Source organism: Astatotilapia calliptera, chromosome 9 (genome assembly GCF_900246225.1).
Source record: "Astatotilapia calliptera chromosome 9, fAstCal1.2, whole genome shotgun sequence".
Classification (NCBI taxonomy): domain Eukaryota; kingdom Metazoa; phylum Chordata; class Actinopteri; order Cichliformes; family Cichlidae; genus Astatotilapia; species Astatotilapia calliptera.
Window position 1 is genome coordinate 16,872,970 of NC_039310.1, and position 20,733 is coordinate 16,893,702.

General features: G+C 40.1%; 3 protein-coding genes and 1 long non-coding RNA gene across 6 annotated transcripts; 3 read left to right on the top strand and 1 right to left on the bottom strand.

The window, feature by feature from the left end:
• The first annotated feature begins 419 nt into the window (after window positions 1–419).
• ppp1r42 (protein phosphatase 1, regulatory subunit 42) lies at window positions 420–6,003 on the top strand. Its single transcript, XM_026179511.1, is given in 10 exon segments — window positions 420–543; window positions 1,244–1,466; window positions 1,551–1,717; window positions 1,804–1,942; window positions 2,785–2,901; window positions 4,479–4,596; window positions 4,771–4,850; window positions 4,852–4,903; window positions 5,228–5,309; window positions 5,686–6,003. Coding segments are annotated over 9 exon segments (912 nt in total). The 5' UTR covers window positions 420–543; window positions 1,244–1,334; the 3' UTR covers window positions 5,711–6,003.
• A 49-nt stretch (window positions 6,004–6,052) lies between these two features.
• tcf24 (transcription factor 24) lies at window positions 6,053–9,048 on the top strand. 2 transcript variants are annotated; one of them, XM_026179515.1, is made up of 3 exons: window positions 6,053–7,326; window positions 7,780–8,223; window positions 8,474–9,048. In XM_026179515.1, exons 2-3 carry the CDS (start codon window positions 7,798–7,800, stop codon window positions 8,582–8,584), a joined length of 537 nt encoding a protein of 178 aa, XP_026035300.1. In that variant the 5' UTR covers window positions 6,053–7,326; window positions 7,780–7,797; the 3' UTR covers window positions 8,585–9,048. The 2 variants fall into 2 exon arrangements, with proteins under 2 accessions (XP_026035300.1, XP_026035299.1); XM_026179514.1 differs by lacking the exon at window positions 6,053–7,326 and having other exon boundaries at window positions 7,333–8,223.
• Window positions 8,072–20,604, bottom strand: mcmdc2 (minichromosome maintenance domain containing 2). The gene is made up of 15 exons (XM_026179512.1): window positions 20,372–20,604; window positions 20,165–20,295; window positions 20,022–20,081; window positions 19,623–19,818; window positions 19,408–19,530; window positions 18,208–18,309; window positions 16,993–17,121; window positions 16,618–16,855; window positions 15,796–16,001; window positions 15,554–15,711; window positions 15,037–15,216; window positions 14,826–14,965; window positions 14,313–14,422; window positions 13,929–14,125; window positions 8,072–8,130 (listed from the first exon to the last, which is right to left on the bottom strand). The coding sequence occupies exons 1-14, from the start codon at window positions 20,466–20,468 to the stop codon at window positions 13,959–13,961; spliced, it is 2,037 nt and encodes a 678-aa protein (XP_026035297.1). The 5' UTR covers window positions 20,469–20,604; the 3' UTR covers window positions 8,072–8,130; window positions 13,929–13,958.
• On the top strand, window positions 10,575–14,239 carry LOC113028982 (uncharacterized). Of its 2 annotated transcripts, none has more exons than XR_003273320.1 (6): window positions 10,575–10,712; window positions 12,004–12,055; window positions 12,279–12,345; window positions 12,808–12,869; window positions 13,515–13,577; window positions 13,991–14,239. It is a non-coding gene; the product is annotated as an uncharacterized LOC113028982 (long non-coding RNA). The 2 variants fall into 2 exon arrangements; XR_003273319.1 differs by having other exon boundaries at window positions 10,576–10,716.
• Window positions 20,605–20,733: the final 129 nt, after the last annotated feature.

The following is a 20,733-nucleotide window of genomic DNA, read 5'->3' on the forward strand; positions in this document are numbered from 1 at the left end:
AAAATAAAATGATTTAAGAAGCGTTTTTAATGTATATGGCACTGCTTTGACAGATAGTTAAAAGCCTGCTGTTGTCCAATAGGCGGCATAGATCTAATGACCACACTAATCAGGAGATGGAAAGAGCAGTTTTGCTGTGAGAATGATTGATCCCGCTTCCTCCCCACCAAGGGCTGCTGCATAAGCAGAGGCAAGTCACTCCTTCAAAGGAAACCCAGGTCATGACAAAATTTAAAGTTTACCGACGTTCCCCTAAAATAAAAACATAAAAAAGCTTTTTTCAATCTGGAAGTTTTACTATCATGTTAGCTGTTCGGGACTTTTCAGTACACTAGTCCCCCAGTTAGCTACTTAATAGCCTACTTCCGCTTCGCTGGTGTTGCGCCAATTTCAGTGACCCGTGGAATTCTGTTGTGTCTCGCGGACGCTACTTCCGTTGTTTCCATAGAAACCATGTTCACGATCTCAAACAAAAAAGCCCAACACGCTTGAAAACTGTGTAGCTATAACATACGTTTTAAACCCCCTTGCCGGCGTTGAAAGGTAGGAGAATGCAGTTAACTATTTATATATTTGATTTTTACACCTGAAGAATATTTAGCGGAAACGTAGAACTTCGTGTTAGATGTAGTTAAGAGGCTAATATTGGGGCTATATTTGTTGTGCTAGCGAAGCTACACAACATAAAAAGGACCCGATTCCTTCCTTTCACTGTTGCTTTGGAGTTTATCCACTTCAGTATGTTACTCCCTGCCCGTATGCACTGCTATAAGCGTGGATTTTCTTTGACAGTGACAAACCGCCGTCCCTGAAAACCCCAGGCCCAGGAGTGTTTGAGTTCAGTTATCGATCAGTGTCTAGTTTTCCTTACACCACCGACCTGAAGCCTTGAGATCAAGCGTGGATGAGACCTGCTGTCACATCACTCTGCTCTCCTCTCCCCAACACTATCTTTTAACTACACGCGTACACAGTTGTATACTTAATACAACCTAAGCTTAATACCTGAGGAAATTAAACTCAAAAAGTATAATTGTATACCTCACGGTCAGGTCATTTTAGTACACAAGCCTTATATAAAAACACAGTGGTCACCTAAAATCATATAATTTTCCATTAGTTATTTCAAACCATGACGTGATTAGGTTTTAGACCATTGAAATTTCTGTACAAGGTTATTACAAATGTAAAAAGAATACTTTTCTGTCAGCAAATATTCAGAGGAAATATTTATATGTTTTAGACACAGCCAACCCATAGTCACTGCTGTGGGCTGAATGCTTGGCTGAAGCTGAAAGGGATCCTCTCTGAAGCCGAGATTGTGACAAGCCAACATGGTACATCTGACCGTAGATCTGATTGCTAAGTCTAGAAAGCACTTCAAAAAGAAAAGGGGCCTCTCCTTCCCAGAGTACCTCAAGACACTCACCCACCTCCACTTTTCTAACAAGAATATTGAAGATATTGTAAGTAACCAGCATCTTTAACACTTCTTTAATTCTGTTTTTTCAATTTACTAATTTTAATGCCTAATTTTCTTGATTTTCAAGGGAGATCTTTCAATGTGTACAAACCTCACCGTTCTTTACCTGTATGATAATAACATCACTTACATTGGCAACCTCAGCTTTGCCTCCAACCTCATGCATCTCTATATGCAGAACAACAGCATAACCCATATAGACAATCTGCACAATCTGCAGAACCTCTCTAAACTGTGAGTAAAGTTCAACTGATTGGTGATAAATATATGAAGTGGGAGGTGTGTGTTTGAACATGTATGTTATTTTCGCTGCTCTGCAGGTATCTCGGGGGGAACAGAATTGCTGTGGTGGAGGGCTTAGAGCAGCTCCATCAGCTCAAAGAGCTTCATGTGGAGAATCAAAGACTGACACCGGGGGAAAAGTTGCTCTTTGACCCCAGGACTCTCGACTCCCTCGCTGTATGACCTATTTTTACTCTGTTCGGCTCACTAATAGTATCAGAACAAAACATCTCCCACACTTCCAAATAACTTAAGTTATCCTTGGTTGATTCATTATACGTTTTTAAGCTATCGAAAGACCAGACGAAGGTCTGACATTCCCTTTTCATGCACAAAGATGTGTGTGAGCTGTCAACCCATGTGTAGGTTATCACATCCAGTGAAAGAGAGATCTGAGATTTCCCCTGATCCGTGTAAGAGCAATATTGTGCAGGGTTTGATGATGTCAAAGAGATCTCTGTTGCTCCCTCTGGTCTGACAAATCAGTTGAGTCTGTTTGCTTCGTTTACTGCCCATGCTATGGATAAACACACCAGAAGTCTCAGCTTCTTGTTTGTTTAGATAAATTAAAGAAATTGCTGTGCAAATTTAAAGAGTTCCAGCGTTTTATAAATGAGCCATTGTGAAACTTCTAACCAGGGTGAACATTTTGCAACTGCACCACACACATATATATATGTAAAGACAACATATCCACATGCTTAAGAGTGCTTACAAGTGAATAAAGAGATAAAAGTAAATGTAGTTTGGACCAACTAGTACTGCTTCCTTTAAGCTCTGATATATGGTATTGCAGATATTTTCCTTGGGTGGGTGCAAATGATTTTTGTCTTTTCTTTGGAAGTTGCGTTGCATATTTGAATACCTGTAGTTTAATATCAAGTTGATTTGACCATAAAAAATATGTTTCATATATACGTTATAGTCTAGGATCTGTTTGTAGTAGTCTGTCATTGTACTGACTGTAACATGAACTATTTTCTTTACATTAATATGAATTCTGTAAATTCTTTGTTCAGGAATCTCTGTGTGTCCTGAATATTAATAACAACAACATCGATGATATCAGAGACCTGGCGGTGCTGAAGGAGCTCCAGCATTTTTCTGCTGCAGACAATAAGCTGTGCAGTATTGAGGTAAATATACGTTTTCAGGACTTACTTGATGTCATTCAAGGCTCCTGCTGCAGTGTGACTCAATTAGAAAGTGAGTGCACGTGAAGTCAAAGTAAATACTACCCCTTCACAGCAACTATGCATGCCTGATCAGGTCAGCATTAACATTGTTCCATGGCTTTCTGCACTGATGTGTGAAATGATATGGATAGCGGGGTTGTAAGGAACTAAATCCTGCAAATCCCGCCAGAGCTTCCCAGTCTCCACGACTCGCACAGGGTCAGAATTATTCAACAAATCAGCGAACCATTCCCCCGAGAATTTTCTCGCTGACAGCTTCAAACAAGCACAAGTTTCTCCCGTTCCTTGGAAGGTTGATTTTTCCTCTCTGCCTTGGAATCGTCTATTTGATGTCGCAAACCCCCGCTGTATCACTTTATGAGATTTATTAGACTCCCTGACGCTATGATGGCAATGATATCTCTGTTTAAACTCATCTGTTAACTGAAAAAGTTGATGGCTTTATTTGAAAGGGTGTAATTCTTGCTTCTTATTGGCATTTAATAGCAGGATGACGCAATGAAAGCACTTTGTAGTTGACTTTACTACCTTCTTAAAACAGAAGACTTTCTTTGGAGATCGTTGATGCAGGTAATTGTTGTACACGTGTCATTTTTTTTAGCAGATGTCTCCTATAATTTATACAACCCGTCTGCCACTATCGATTGCGCAAAGACAGCCCTCCAAAGGATCAATTTTTTCTTCTGCACCATTTGGTCAGAGTCCAGAGGAAACATTATGGATTTTTAAAATAGATTATGACAGGCAGTCAGCCCGGGTGACAAATGGGGAGCATCTTCTGAGGCAGTTAGCTGTGCGCGGGGCAGAGAGGACAGGGGGAATCGAAGCTCTGGTCAAATACAGGTTCATAACTGGCCCATCATTAGTGGAAGTGAGAGAGCCGGCCAAGCTCAGTGAGCATTCAGCCTCTGCTGTTCTCCACGCCCCGCGTGGGGGGCAATTTGGCGCTGGGCTCCTCTTCAGTGAGGGCCTTCTGAGTGACGGCCCTGACACGATCATTTATCAAAGCCTGGGAGCGCGTGGTGCTCAGGGGTCCCCCTCTGAACTGATTGCGGCTCAAGCTGGAAAAGTGGAAGCGCTTTGGCCAAGACAGGAAGGCAATGAACAATCAGAGCGTGTCCAGAGAGTATTCATATTTCCAGGCTTGGATTAATGTGCCTTTAGATAAACATACAACTGCAGGCTACTCGCTGGAGGAGCCAGCCTCACACTGCCCCAGGAGAAAACTTGTAGTTACATGACACCGGCGACACTGTTTATTAAAACAGACTGATGTGTTGTTTATGCACTTTCTATTGGCCCTTATACTTCATATTACCATTCACTCACACCTTTCTTTTTTTCCCTATGATCATCTGTATAGCAATCATAAGATTGCATTATATCTGTTTTAAACAAACTGGGCTATTGTTTGATGTGTAGACAATAACCTTAGAGACACAGTGTTTCCAGTAGAATAATTAGGGATTCAGACACAACAGATTATAGCAGATTTCCTGCTCTGTGTTTATTTTCAGGAGCTAGAAGATGTGTTCAGCCACTGGCCTCAGCTGTTTCTAATGGATTTGAGTGGAAATCCTGTGTGTAAAAAACCAAAGTACAGAGACCGCCTGATAACCGTGTGCACAAGCCTCGGTAAAATAATAATCATTTGTTTGCTCAGTTCACTTCTAATTTGAAAATACGCTTTCATTATTTTGCTGTGACTTAAATTTAGGAAACACTCTTAAGGATAAAATCAAAACATTCACAATAGTTCATTTTATGTTTTTATTTTCAATGTTTGTTTGGTTAAAACATTTCTTATAGAGGCTCTTGATGGAAGGGAGATTAATGACTTAACCAGAGAGTTTCTTATTAACTGGAAAGCATCCAGGGAGGCCAAGAAGAAAAAAAATAATAAGCATGATGTCTGGAGCACTCATCCCTTATTCTCTAACAAGTAAGTTACTTTATTTGTACATTTTTTTTTAAAAATCCACCAACCTTGTTTACAGTCATTTTTCCCTCCTGTTTTTGCTATTTAATTCTCCCTTTCGTCTTTGCATGGTCCATTAAGTCACTTCTTTGCTTTAGTAAGGCTACTGTGGATCTGCTAATATGTATAACAATACTGGAAAACCATACTATCAGTTTTTAGATTAATGTGAAAATCCACAAAAAAGTCTGAATTGAGTTTTACATAAGTTCATAAGGCCGCTGGGTGACTTCACACCCATGCAAATTTCAGTAGTAGTAGCAGTACTTGGCTTTGTTTATATTTCAGATGAATTTAACATGGGTCAGGATCTGCAGCCTGGTCACAGCCACGCTAACATGCAGAGGTGGAAGCCACAGCAGTCTCTCAGGTCCAGTATCACAGTTTAAAAAAGCCTACATTCGGCACATCTATGTCATGACTTACTAAATTATTTAACTGCAGACTGAATCCAAATCATAAGTAATAACTGCTGATGGTAGGCTGACCCCAATTCTTAAAGTCCCCCCCTGCCTCCAAAAAAAGTGAACATTGCTAGAGAAATTCATATTTTATTGTAAGAGTCAGTTAGTTTTGCTTCATTCTCCTTCCTATCTTTTTTTCTTGAAAACCTGAAAGGAACCATCAGTTTTACTGATTTTACATAAGATTAAAGACATTTCAGTTTAGCCATAAAACAATTATAGAGATAATATTTATTTGTCAGCATTTGATTTTTTTTTCTCTCTCTCTCTCTTATCTTCCAGGGCAGAAAAATTCCAGTTTCTGTAAATACCCTTGATCTTTTAGCTGTCTCATCAGCTGTCTGCAGTCATGTGGTTGCTTTAAGACAAACCTACAAGTGCACCAAAATCTTCACCCACGACTAACCGTGCTTGTGCCTTGTTTATCCATCTTGATTATTATATCTGCAAAACTGCAGGGAACTCAGAGTCACTGCAGCTTCCTTCACCTATGGCATGTTTTTACAGCATATTCTAAAGTGATTTCATTATATTGAAATAATAAGTAACTAAAATTAATAACCATTGTGGGGAAAAAATAAAGACACTTATTTAATGTTTTTTTTACAGCTGTTTTATTGATAATTGCTTTGTGTGAGTGGGGGGGGGGGGGGGGGGGTGTCTGATGATTTAAATAATTTGTCCAAACCCAAACTGCTAGTTGCAATGCATTTCCTGTGATGTCATTTTTCTTCTAAATGCATGTCAGCAAATAAGTGAACATGGAGATCCAGAGTGGCACAATCTAAATGATCGCTCTGCTTTATTATTACAAGTCTTTACATTATCCAAAACTAACAGCGTGTGCTTCTATTTAAACAGCCGTGATAAATGATTCCGTCCTCTTTTATAACATATAAAGCCACAACGCGGACATATTTGGTCTCATCGTCGTTACTTTGAGTTTTTGGGGAGCCACGTGGGTGCGTAACCCTGAAAGATGCGGGATAATTAGGGAAACAAGCTTACTTAACCTTCCCTTACTTCTCCTTATAATTAGTGGCCCGAAGCAATACTGTTACCCCATCCTTACAAAAACAATGTTTATTAAGAACACTCTGAGGATACACATATTATGAATAATTCCTTTCATTAATTTGCCGACATCTCTGTTTGGAGCCCTGAAAATCAGAGTGATTAATTTATGAGTCTCACAAGAATTTCCTCAACGCCTGCCTGTTGATTGCAGTGCTGGAGTTTATTTATTAGCTGTTCCAATGAGTTTGCAATTCAAGACACTCTGGCAATTCGTCACATGTTTTGCATATCACCTTACCCTTGTCAGTTTGGCTTCATGGTCTATTGCAAATAGTGTTTTGGTAGACCAGCCTTTTGTTTCTGACCTTAAGGAGCATATTTGAGGTAATTGTGACCAAACTTCTCCCCAATGCCACTTTTTTTTCCTTTTTTTTTTTGGTGATAGGCTTATGAAGAAAATACAGTGTCAAGTTCGCAGCCAATTAGAGTGGGATACGGCCTGCACATATCGGAGTTGAAGCAAAAGAGAGCCCTGCCTCTGGCGTTGAAAACGAGCCTCTGCTGCCCCCAGACAGAAATAAGTTGGGAAGGGGGAAAGAGCAGCCTTTTCTCCGCTGCGAGCGGGTGTTATGGGTCGAAAGATTAATTACGTCGGAGTGAAATACTTGTCCGCCGCTTTGTGTATCCAATAAATTAAGGGCTCCCGAGACTTACGCACACAGGTGAAGTGTTGGATGTGCGTACACGGGGACTGCGGCTCAGCGTTCCTGCATACTTTATAAGGATAAACTGGACTTTGAAAGGGACCTCTTCTACATTGGCGAGCAAATTCTCCGACCTAACGACGTCTTCTTTGGGTTGCCTTCATGTCGTTTTTTGAGGCAGAGCCGTTGAGAAGTACCAGAGGTAAACTCCCCATCAGACTACCGAACAGATAAAGCTCTCATGCCGGGAAAGACTTGGTTTGGAAATCTTCTGAGCATAAATTTATGTCAGTGCAACTGGACAGCTGTCAGTTATTTGGATTAGGTTTCTTTTTTGTTGTTTTGTTTTTCTTTGATGCTGAAAGATTTTTTTAGACTTGAAGTGTGTTTCCTGTTTTATTTGCAGCATCATACAGTTTGACATTTAATCACAGAACTTAACTTATGGATATAAATAAATGCAAAAGGCAGCAACTTTAATAGTGTAGATAAGTATAAATGTTTAAGTTCAAATTAGAACATTTGCTACAGAACAGCGGACTCAATTAAATATTCAAATTTGTCTGTAAAATGGCTGAAAGTTACAGCTAGAGTTCAAATAAAATGTGCAGCTACAGTGGGCAGGTATAGGCTAACCTAAAACCTCTTCATCCAGGTCAGTAAGTGCACCCCGATGGTTGGAAGACAGACGCTCCGAATGGACAGCGGTAATTGCTCCGGAGCAGTGGTGGATGACAGTCCAGGATCCAGCCCGAGCTCCAGCCCGAGTCCAGACGGTCGTCGTCAGGAGCTCCACCGGGCCAGAGTGCTCCAGAGCGGCGGGATCGGCGGCAGAGGACGCCCGGCAGCAGCGAATGCGGCGAGGGAGAGGAGCCGGGTACAGACGCTGAGGAACGCCTTCCTGGAGCTTCAAAGGACTTTGCCGTCAGTGCCGCCGGACACCAAGCTGTCCAAACTCGACGTGCTGATACTGGCCACCACCTATATTGCCCATCTGACTCGAACTCTGCAGGAAGAAGGCACAGAGGAAGGAGAGGGCACGAAACAAACAGAGGCGTTACACTCACTGAAAGGCGAAGGCTACCTGCACCCGGTGAAGGTCAGTGTTAATAAGCATTAATCACTAGAGATCTAGTTTTGTTTTCAATTCTTCATTAATTGTTTTATTCTAAAATTATTTTGGTGATCATGTTCTGTTAGAAATTTCTCACTTTTTAAAATATAAGAAGTTAGCACAGCCTTTATCCTATAGATGCAGAAAACCCTGTCACACCACCGAGCTCTGCTTTTAGAAATTATTTTACCAATTTAAATATTTCGATTTATTAGTTTCTGTTTTCCCCCTACAGAAATGGCCAATGCGATCCAGGCTGTACGTTGGAGCAACCGGGCAATTCCTAAACACTTCAAGTCCTTCAGAGTCAGAGGATCAAGGCCCATCGTCGTCCACCTCCCAGTAAAATAGGCTTAATTCATTTGTACCGAACAGCTTCGTTTTGTGCATGAGTTCATGCTTTACTTCCGAAGCGGCACATGATTGTAGAATAGCTCCCACTAAAGCACCGCAAATTAGGAAGACCTTGTAAATTAATATATTACGTGAATTTTATTGTATAAATTTTGAGAAAGCATACATTATATTTCTGTGTGTTATTTCGACTAATCCTGCCTGCATTGTGCAGCTCCACACACGTCCCAGGTATATTTACAGAGACTCCTCGGGGCAACGAGCCCGTCATGCTTGAGTGTGCACTTTCAGCTGAGACATTTGCACTAAATGCATGTGTGAATAACTTAACATCTGTCATGTGAAGTGGTCTGTCAGGGAGCCCACAATGCAGGCTCCGAGTCTCATGTTCCTCCTTATTTTTTACATGCATGGGTGTAAATGTGTTTGTGAATAAATTACTTGACAATGAAAGAAGATATGTCTCCAAGGTTTGAACGAAACATTTTAAAGGTGTTCCAATTATTATTATTATTATTATTATTATTATTATTATTATTATTACTGATGGCATTTGCTGGACAGTGATTGTGGTTTTTGTGGTCTCTGAACAGTCACTGTAATTGTGTGGCTGTAGGTTTTAATCAAATCCATCTGTGGTGCTCGATTAAGAATTTGGAGATAACACAAATTTCAAATATAAAGAAACGTTTTAACTTGTCTTGCAGCTGATTTTAGAAATCCGACTGGCTAAAAGGTCTATGTAAACAATAATAATTTATTTTATCATAAAATATAAAAAAATACGATACATGAATGCATAATTTATAGTGTTAGTAAAAACAATTACAATCCATACAGTTTAAAAGGGATGACTGCTTTCTTATTTCTGATTATTTTTCTTATCACTAACATTTAAAATATTAATACTTCACTATGAATTAAAGTGTTATGATAAGTGTTATAATACCAATTTCTTCACTCAAAATATCTTTATTGGTGACTCTGTTAGACTGATTAATCGGATTTCATGATGTAATTTTTAAAATATTGATAAAGGTATGTGTAAATCCCTTTAGGCTACAATGAAACAAATGACGATATTTCCCTAATTTAGCTAGTGCGGATTAAATAAAAGAAGAGCATAGAAACAGAAATTATGATATATTTTTTATTTATTTATTTATTCATTTTGATTTAATTTGATTTTTTTGCTGTCACATGTCCAGATCATCAAGTTACATACCCCTCTTTGTTTGTTTTTTGTGTTTGTTTGTTTGTTTGTTTGTTTTTAAATTCACTTTTATTCATTTGTTTTATGCTCGGCCTTCTGTTCCTTCTTCAGTAATCAGACATATTACACAGGAACGTTCATATACAAGTACATAGAGGTAGTTCCAAATTCAGAGCATCGTACCTTCCTGAAAAAAAACGAAAAGTGGCCATGATTGTACAGCTTCACTAAAAGCTCTAAAGTACCTTATATTAAATGGCAAAATTACCAATAATAATAAATTTAATGTAAGTTTTGATGCGCACACACACACACACACACACACACACACACACACACACACACACACACACACACACACACACTTGCTTTGTCTCTTTTCTCTCTCAGATCTATTTTTAACTGAATACAGCGCTGGTATTAGTATGTTTGTTTATTAATTTATTTATTATTCCATTTGCCTCTTGGATGCCCCCCCCCCCCCCCCCCCCCACCACCACGCACACGCACACACACACACACACACACACACACACACACACACACACACACACACACACACACACCTTTACATGGGCCCGTGAGCGCATGCCCAGAATGACCATCGGTCAGAATATAGAATGACGACAACTGAACAAAAATCACCACATATGTATATGTCTTTACAGGCCATCATCATTGTTATTAAAACTTTATGCAATACAGTGCATAAATAAGAGCACTTTAGATGTTAAAGAGAAGCTTAAAAAATGCTTCGCTGTGCACTTCGCATGCTGCACTGCGCAGCCGTGGTGCGTAGAAACAGGAGGTCGGACCGGAAACTCTTCCTCTTCCCCTGGAGATGGCTGCAGAAGGCAGTGCGGCGTTTCAGCTCTTCTCAACATTTAACTTCTTCGCGATTCAACACGTAGGTAAGCAATAGAGACACGCTTGTGTACGTTTGCATAGCTTAAAATGGACCATCAGTCAGCGTGTTTTCAAGATGAATATGAATTTGCCCTTGAAACAGGCCATTAGTCGGTAGCATGAAGCTAGCTAGCTACTCAGCCACGTGGGTGAAAGGAGTACAGCGTAGCTTTCCTCCCCTCGCTTTACTGTTTCTCATCATAGTTAAAACACTAAAAGGTGTTTCATTCCATTTGTATAGTAAAGCTAATCTGGCTCCTGATTTTGAGCATTGCACCAACTCTGTCCTTACAAAAACACGTTAGTGTGTTGGTAATAAAATACAATCGTTTCATGTGGCAGACATTTTTATTTCTCGTCTCCCGGTCCCACGATCTCATTGGTTCCAGTTTACAAATGTGAACACGTTAGGCTCACAAGAAACACGTGGCGTGAAGTATTATTTTGCAGATCTGTGGATGTATGCCTGCGTAAACTAAAAACGAAGCTGAAATGATGGCGAACTTGTATTAGATATTAAGATGGGGGATTTTATAAGTTTAAAGAGTCGTATAAGGGCTTAAAGACAAACTTCTGGTTACTTCTGGTTTCTTGGTTGCCTAAAAGCAAGTGATAGCATATTTAAAAAGTTTGCATTTGCACCTCAAATGTAATATTGGGGATTTGTCTTCCTTCGCCACCTTTGTTCATTGGTGTGCATGTCTCGTTATAATAGACAGGTCTCATCCCTGAAGTAAAGTAATAAATCATTTTTCTGGACTCACTGTCATTCAGCATCTTACTGAACGCTACGTCTAATCTTGTCAAGGGGTCACCAGAAGAGCTGCTGGTCAGGGAATTACCACCTCTCATTAGTTTACTGGGGAAAGTCATCAAGGCCCCAATGAAGACATAAGGTCATGGCAGAGGTCGTGACCTGTTGTTGAACCCATTCTCAGACATGCGGTGTTAGCCATGCTCCTGGGCTGTGTTATTTTGCAACCTTTGACCTTCAGGTGATCAGTCATCTGTTCTCGCTGTATTGGCTTTTCTTTCAGTACATTTTACTTATTCAAGCTGAAAATCAATATCCCATCACTCCTGAGAGCAATTAGTTGCAAGGTTTGGAAAAGATGCAGTGACAGACTTTCACTGATCTTGAGAGGTGGTTGGGGTGTATTTCTGTTGAAAGGGAGTAACTACTTGATTTAAAAACTTAAAGTTAGAGCGAACTATTAGGCTGGTCCTTAATAAAACCAAAAGATCATACTAAACTAACTCATTTTTTATTTTTTTTTTATTTTTTTTTTCAGATGCTATGCTGCTGCAAATAACCTGATGTCTTCACTGTGTTGACCCTTTAAGGTGAGAGCTGAAATATTTGACCATATTTAAGTTTTGGTGTAACTGTAGCTCAGTCCAGCTGCTGGAATAGTGATGAGATCACATTTTTGCCGTTTACCCGTCAGACAATAACATGGTGAAACTGTGACTAACTGAATAGCCAGCATAACATCAGACAGCCTCATATTTGATTTGTATGAAGAGATTTTCAGGAAGTTCATGTCAGTGGTTTATTTTGCTTCAGGTCTCATGCTGTGGTTGCAGGAGAGGCACGAGATGCCTAATCCTTTGTCTCCTTTCCCTGAGGACAGGTTAGTGGTTTCACAACAGTAAAATGGAAAAATGAGTAACTGCAGTAATTGTTGCAAATCTTGTCTGCTCATACTGATTCAGTGGTTAAAATGATTCCCAAACAACAAGTTATATTAATTTGCTTTGCGGCAGCTATTCTATAGCTGCAGCTGGAATAGTGATGAGTTCACTTCTTTCGCCGTTTACCCATCAGACAATTAAGTGGTGAGATTTGGGACTACTGAATTACCAGCTGCAGCCTTTGTGTCACATAGTTTACCCCAGTTTTTATTTAATACAGTAATAGTTTCACACATAGCCAGAAAATTTCATCTTGCCAAACTTGGCATTTACTTTCCATTTAGAAATTTTGTTCTTTTGTTAATCTGATTTCAGTTGACCTCTGAAATTCTTCAGTTTTGAGCCTATTATTTCTACATTACCTGTATCTAAAATTACACTGTGTATTGTTAATTCTGCAGATAAACAGCAGCAGCAGTAATGGAGCTACACAGTGACTGGCAGTGATTTCAAGCCTTTCCTGGTAAGTAAAGCCAGTAGTAGACTGGTGTATTCAGGAGCTGGTATTCTAATAGCCCTTTTCCTCTAGTACCTACTTGGCACGCCTTGGCTAGACTGGGATTTTAGGGGTTTCCATTACGTGGTAGTACCTGGGATCAGGTACATTTTTAGTACCTACCCAGCCGGGTTTCCAGTCCAAAAATATGACGTCAACAGACAGAATACCACTAATTGGCCAGTTAGTAGTGTCACTCAGTAAGTCAAGAAAGTGACTTCTTCCATTTTTGAAACCTGGCAATGACAGAAATGGCTTCATAGAAACAAACATTGTGGTGTTTCTGTCACATACAGATGTCGTTACTGGACTTTCAGATGCGTTGCTATAACGACTGCAAGCACATTTTAGGACTCAATTGTAATGGAAAGCGTCTGAAACAGAGTCTTGTTGAGCTGAGTAGTTACTAGTGTAAAAGAGGCATAAATTGCCAGCTTACTTCACTGGTATGTCTGCTGATGTAACTTGTAATGATGAGTTCACTTTTTCGCCGTTTACCCATCAGACCAAAATGGGCTGCTGAGAATGTGACTAACTGAACTTAAAATTACTTTTAAACCCACATAAATCATTTATTCTCATTTGACTGACTATATACTGTATATTTGTTAGATGTGCAAGGTTTCGGAAACACTTGAATGACTTGGGAGTACACAGAGTGGCCACAATTGAAAGGTAAGTAACAGGTTCTAGCTCTGTCACTTTGGTTTTTCAGACCTGCACATGCCACATTGAGCTCAGTTTTTCCCCCCCCCTTCGTGCTTACAATTTAAAAATGGATAGTTGTTTTCTTTTTTTATTTGATATGCACAATTGGTGGGGGGATTTGTCTGCAAGAAAAAATATCTTAAGTGTATTTTGGTTATTTAATCTTGGATGCAATATTTTTAAACATGTACTGGATTCAGATTTTGGGTAATCCATCTTTTTATCTGCATTCAGCACGTATTTATTTGTTTGGTTGTATTTGATCAGCGTACAGATTTGAAATGTAAAAATAAAGGAGTTTAATCTTGTGTTGCCTACCTGCATTTTGTTAAACAACCTAGAGAGGCTTCACTCTTCTGTAATGTATGTGTCTGCTCCAGGTGCGTTGGTGTAGATGAACCGTAAGATAAGCTGATGGAGCTCATCCAGAGCAGCGTCTCGCTTGCACAAACCATCTACATCTCCCAGGTCACAAGGAAACACTGGATCGGGTGGAATAATGAGAGCAGAGGCGCCTGTATGAAGAAGAGAAAATCCTGAATATATTGTATATTATATTGGTGTTTGATGCTTTATTATCTTGAGTGTTATATATTGATCAATAAAATGAACCATGCTTATGAACAGAACCATCGAGTAATGTCATTAAATTGCTAAATATCTACCTTTTAGTGTTATGAGGTGTAAAAATGAAATAAATACCATGCTTGAGTGAGACTGAGCTTTCACAAAGGAGTACAGCGATCACAGCATCCTGCTCTAGTACTTGAGTTCTGAGACATAGCTTGCAATGGGCCTCAGCCAAAGAGATCCTGTGACAAAATGAATATACAATGTGAATGTCTGCCTCTGTATTCAGTAAGACCTTTCTAATACACTGTAGGACAAGTAATCAATAAAAATGTTACATTTAAAATGTAAATGGATAAATCAAGACTGGCTGTGTATGGACAGTATAATGTGGCCTGCCCTGTTTGGCCTTCTCACTGAGAACATTTATTTTCATAGTTTTAGCTGAACATAAAATGTGTCACCACAGTGGGAAAGATTTGTAAACATTTGTCAAAGTTGCATGAAAAATGGTCATCTACAAGCAGCAATAGAGTGGGCTTGCACCACCTGGTGGATGAAGTTGACATTACAGCAGACTTTGACCTCTGCAGTTTAATATGCAGAAAGCAGAGATTGAATGTAAAAAGCCATTAAAGCACTTACAGCAGCTTGATAGAGGCCACAGACATGTTGACACCCTGACCCTGTGATCGCACTCTACGGCTCGCCATGTAGTAACCATGGATTATTTTCTCTGCTGCAGGGCTGAGCTCCACTTGCAAACCTTGTGCATGGGCCACCAGCTGAAGAATATAATAGTATATTAGCAATATAACAATTTATAATATAATAGTAATAGAACATGTTTGTTAACCTCATGATAGTCTTCAGTGGAAAACTCCCAGCAGGGTGGGTCATGGGGTTTTCCAGACTGTACTGCATGCTGGAGGGTGTGGACAGTCTGGGCAAGCAGGGCCTGCTCTCCAACCCTGTCTCTACACTCAATGACAAGGCCAAAGGCATCTGCCAACTGAGCTGGTACAGCACCCATCTCCTGCTCACAGTAAAGAAAGCTGTCAATAAACCTTTATTTTAATGGTTACATTTCATTATTTACCCCTTGCCTACAAAAAGAGCAACACAAAGCACTGATTATTCTCAAGGGTTCTGCTGTGAAGTATAATTGCCTGGGCAGGGCACTTCCTTCAAGAGCACTAAATTGTCTCAATTTCCTGTTTTGCCTGTAGCACCAACAAACAGCATCTAAGCTGAAGGAAAGGGGCCTTTTTTTAAAAACTGTGTAATAGGCAAAATAAGTTACAAACATAAATCTAAACTTAGACCCAGTAAAGCACATTCATACAACAATAACTTGATGGAACTGAACTCACTGCTGCTCCCAGTGCGCCACAGTCTGCCCTCCCAGATCGACGGGAGGAGTCTGTGGCGGCCCAGAAGCTACACTGGACTGGAAAGGAAAGCTGCTGGTCTGCATCCTCACCATATTTCTTTCCAGGGATGAACACTGATAGTGTGCGGGTCTCCATAACTGGAAAAATTTTTGTTTAAAAAAGATTCATGATTTTTATAGCTGACATCCTTTTAAGGTTATTGCAGCACTTACATTCGTTACCTGACTTAATGGAATCCAACTTGTCCTTTCTGTAATAGCTCAGATCTCCCAACAGGCAAACACCCCCAGTGGCTAGCAGGACAGAACCAGCATGGATGTTAGCAGTACCTGCCCCATGTTCATCCCGGGACAGGCATGCGAACATCTCCCCCGTGGCCTGATGCCTGATCCCACGATAGGCCAAACTCAAGCTGTATGTCATCAATCTAGCACAAAAGGATAAGATGATGGATGGATAACGAGGACGATTTGATCACAAGTGTGGTACCTAGTGGGTCCATTTAGGTAAATGGACTGGTTCTTAAATAGCACTTTTCTATTCTACTTGAGCACTCATAACGCAAGCATGTGGTTACACACTGCTGTGTGATGGTGTGTGACCAAGCTCGTGCCCAGCATGAGGAGGAGGTGCCAGGGCTGTTGTGGCTGTTCATGGTCCTTCCACATGTTACTGAGGTCGTGGTTTGTTAATTAACAAATTGTTAAATTGCCATTATGTCTTCTTTCTTAAGACTTCAATCCTCCAGTCCAATAAACGAGACCAAACAAGAGTAAATAGCAGAAAAAGCTGTTTGGCATTGGCAGATAAGATTTGGCAAGTTTTTATGGGCACAACCCACAAATGCATTTCCTTACAAACGTGGCACCATTTAAGGGGAAATAAACAGGCTTTCCAACAGTGTAAGATTTATCGCCAAGAATCATTGTTACAACACAGACATAATTGATCAAACACAAAATTTCCTTACTTTTTGTTCTAAGTATACATCCCTGTTTAGGACGCAGTAGGTTTCAGGATTCAGATCATTTAAATTTGTTTACCTGTCGAGTATAAGCGTGTCAGTGGTGACAACAAGAAGATCCAAGTTGTGAAACGTGTCCTTTTCATCTATTCTGGTCTGCACCAAGCTAAGCAGCAAGCTCAGCTTCAGAGTGTCGTACAAGCCTAGAGGAGCCACGTCCAACCCAAAGCAGTGAGCTACAATTGCGGAGAACCTCCATGGAGACGAGGCCGTTCCCTTCAACAGCTCCTGGAAGCGGGCGCTGACTTTACAGTCACCTGTAAGTTGAGTTGTAAAAGATGGTCTTTTACTACAATTAAAAAATATAAAACCTGAGACTTCACTGTATGAAGACAAATTTAATATATCTGCTATTCATTCTGTAATTTTAATGGGAGATAATTCACAGGCTTACACACAGGTTCCCACGGCTGGACACTATTTGCCTCCACACTCCAGGTAAGGTTGGGCCACTGGTGCACATGTGCAGGAATGCCCAACACCCGGTAATATCGCCCGATTCTCATGGAGTTACACAGCTCGTCTACATGAGATGGGGAAACAAAGCATTAACACTCAAAGGAGTTGTTCTCGGCTGCCCGGTGATTACTAAAGAAACATGCATGCCACCTACAAGCCACTGCCAAGAGAAACAGAGTGAGGACTTCAGAACAAAGATTTCACTGTGTGCGAACTGCACAGCCAGCTAATGAGTGTTCTTTGCACTTATTAACATATATGTTTAGTAACGGGAGCTCGCTGTATTGAATTCCTCCACAGGACTGGGTCAACAGAATATGTTAATCCTGCTGCAGAGATTTGCTAAGCTCTCAGGGGTGCTGGCGGGACAATGTTATTCGAGGGGACAGAAACACTTAATATCCAACCATGAGGCACCGTGCTCAGCCGGCTGCACTAAAATCTATTTATTTGAACTCTCCCCCACCAAGTTTGTGTTTCAAAGCGAACCTCGTTTAACAAGCCAGAGAAAATTAATGGCAAACCTCAATACATTTGACTGTAAATATAAGCCATTATAACCACATTTCTCAAGAGTAATGGATTAAGATCTTATTTTCCAAACAAAACAATAAACTTGCATTTTGAGGATATTAATCTGCAGTGCAGTTTGATTTTAAATGCTTCAGTTTACAAATGAAAACCAAGGAAAAAGGATTAATCACCTTACAGAGTGGGGGTAAATGACCATTAGTCTTTTCAAATAACAAGCTATTTGGTTTTCTGCTGCGTGGTTCAGATGTTTTATAGCGAAGATATGTTTTTGTTACGGAGCTGTTCTCTGAATCAAAAAGCCAAGGTGCACAAAGTCCTGTTTGAACCAGCAGATCAGTGCTGACCTTCACGAAGGAGCCGTCACACTCAGTACTGTTGGTGTTATGATTTGTATCGTCTGTTTTAGGATTAGGCTACTCTGATGTAAACGTTGGGTAATGGATTGTGTTTCTGCTCTTGGGTATTATTAAGTGTGATCATGATGTATTGTAATGCATGCTAGTGCATATTTTTCATCTTCTGCCACTGCCTTCACCACTCCCAAAAAAAGCTATGAGTTTTCTTCTCCGTTATTCACGCTGCTAAAACAGTTGCACACTGCAGACTGTAGACATACCTCTGAGAAACAGGGTAACAGACTGGTATCTCATTGAGCTTTGCTCGTGGCCTCTTAGAACATCCAGTGCTTTGACATGGATCAGCTCCACCAGCTGCTTGTCTATACCCAAAAAAACACACATACATAATTACTGTGCAAAAGTCTGGAGCCACTTTATATATTGCAAGGAAAATGGGAAATAGGCACAATGATTTACTGAAACATGGGTAAGCATACATTAGAAATACAGCATATTAAGCAGCAACAAATTTCTTATAATTCCAGACAGATCACAGCCTGGAATCTCTTAGGCAGCTTTCTTGTCATTTCTTTAAGTAGTCTTCAGGATTAGTTCTCCAGGCTTCCTGATGGACATTCAAAGCGCTTCTTTGGATGATGGCTGCATTTCTGTTCCATTTTCTCTCAAGATGATGCCACACTGCTTCAATCATTTTGAGGACCAGGTTCTGGAGAGACCAATCTATGACTGGCAGTTTATTTGGGATCATTGCCATGTTAAAGAATGAAACAGCTGCCAGTGAGATGGGTTCCAGATGCCACTGCATGGTGGAATAAAGTCCGATGTAACTTTTCAGTATTTATAATTGCTTAAATTTGATAAGATCCCCAACACTACTGGCTGAAATGTAGCACCAAACCATGACATAGCCTCCACCGTGTTATTGTGGCTGTTTTCAGCTGATTTTGTTGATGCAAAAATACTATTTTATATCTTTCAAACTGTGTTATTGCTGCATTTTTCATAGATTCACTTAAAAAATGAATAAAAATTGTGTTTTTGTAAAAGGCTGCCAGTAACATAGTGTGTAAAGATAAATTTAAAATTGGTTTATTACCAAGTTTTGTTGTATGTGTATACAGGATGTGACCCAATATACTTGAATGATTTATAGTTCAGTGTTAGGTGATTTAACAAACAGAAAACAAACAAAACAACATTCCTATGAAAATGGACAGATACAAGTATGGACCTTAAACTGAGTGAAAAAGCAGCCAATGTCCAAAGAAAATCTTTGAAAGACCTTCAGAGAGCACAAGCAAAAAAAAAAAAAAAAAAAAAAAAAAAAAAATCACAAGAATGTCTGGCTCACTGGAAGCAAAACATAAAAAAATGAGGGGTTGACCTGATATTTTTGCAGTAGTAATATGTTAAAATCAAACCTTACAACGCACTGCAGCATTCTGAATCAATAGTACCTCCTAAAACTCTAAACTTCACATCCTCTTTCAATTGGGAGCTGCACATCATGCAGCTGAAGTCGTTTCTCACTGTGGCTGACTCTGTTGCTCCGGGTGCGTGCACTCGAATGTGGTGAAAACCTACAAGCAGCATCACAGAAATGAGAATTTATATACTGCATTTGTCTTAGTCTGACTTAAAAACCACAGAGTATGTGTATGTACTGCAGTACCTGTAGAGCAGGGGCAGTCATCATCAGTGCAGAGGAACCTCGCCCCCTGGGTGTACTTTGTGACCCTTGTCATGGAAATGACCAGGCCCTCCATGGAGACAGGCCTCAAAGGGCGACATAAACGAGGAAAACTGGAAAGGTCCAGTGTGTACTCGGGGAATGGAGGCAGGTGTGTGAACTTCAAAATAACATTCACCTCAAAAGAAACACACACACATTGTTAGAGGACAGAGGCATCATCTGATTTATTACACTAGGAAAAGCCCAGGTGTATTAATGAGGGCTGCATTCCCTTTAGGAGTCATTGTTTACTGGGACAGTAAACGGAAACGAGCCCTTCACTTGTGGATTTATACAAAACACAGTATTGTTTCGGTGAAAGGGGAAGCGGTTGTTTACCTGACTCTCCATGTGTATTTTTTCAATAAGTGAAAGGGTCTTTATAGCCAGGAAACAAACCTAAATGAGGAATTGGTTAAATATAGTTAAGCTGACAGCAAAAGTGTAGCTACGTTTCATTTTTGCCCACAGTTTTCACTTACAGACTGAAACAAAGCCGTGGCTTTCAGGGGGTCATGGAGAACACAGTCCCCCAGTACAGGATCCAGCTCCAGCACATCGGCCGGATTAACGCCTATACAAAACCTGTACACCGCCTCGGTCTGCTGTGTGCCTGAAAATGACCGTTAGCAAAGTTAAAAACTCGGTGATTTTAGCTGTCATGGCTGCCGTGGAGCGGAACCTCATACCGTTAAAATGTTTGCAGTTTTCGCAAAGTTTCTTAAGACCACCGCTTCTGTCTAAGTACACCAAAACCGATTCTTTCAGCGATAAAATGTCAGCCATTTTTAAAAACAAATTATATCATGAAGACGTTTAATGTTTAGTTGAGGTTAGCCCGGGTTCAGCGGGGGGAGCTAACTTCAACAAAATGTGACGTAATAATTTTTAAAAAAAATTTATAACTGTACATACAGAAAAACTAAAATATATATAGTTTCGGTTTCCGGCTATAAAGAAAATATTTTAAGGAAAATTATGGAACTTCTTGTTTTGTTAAGAAAATTTCATAAATTGGTTTCCATAATGCGAAAATTTGTCAGTTCAGTGG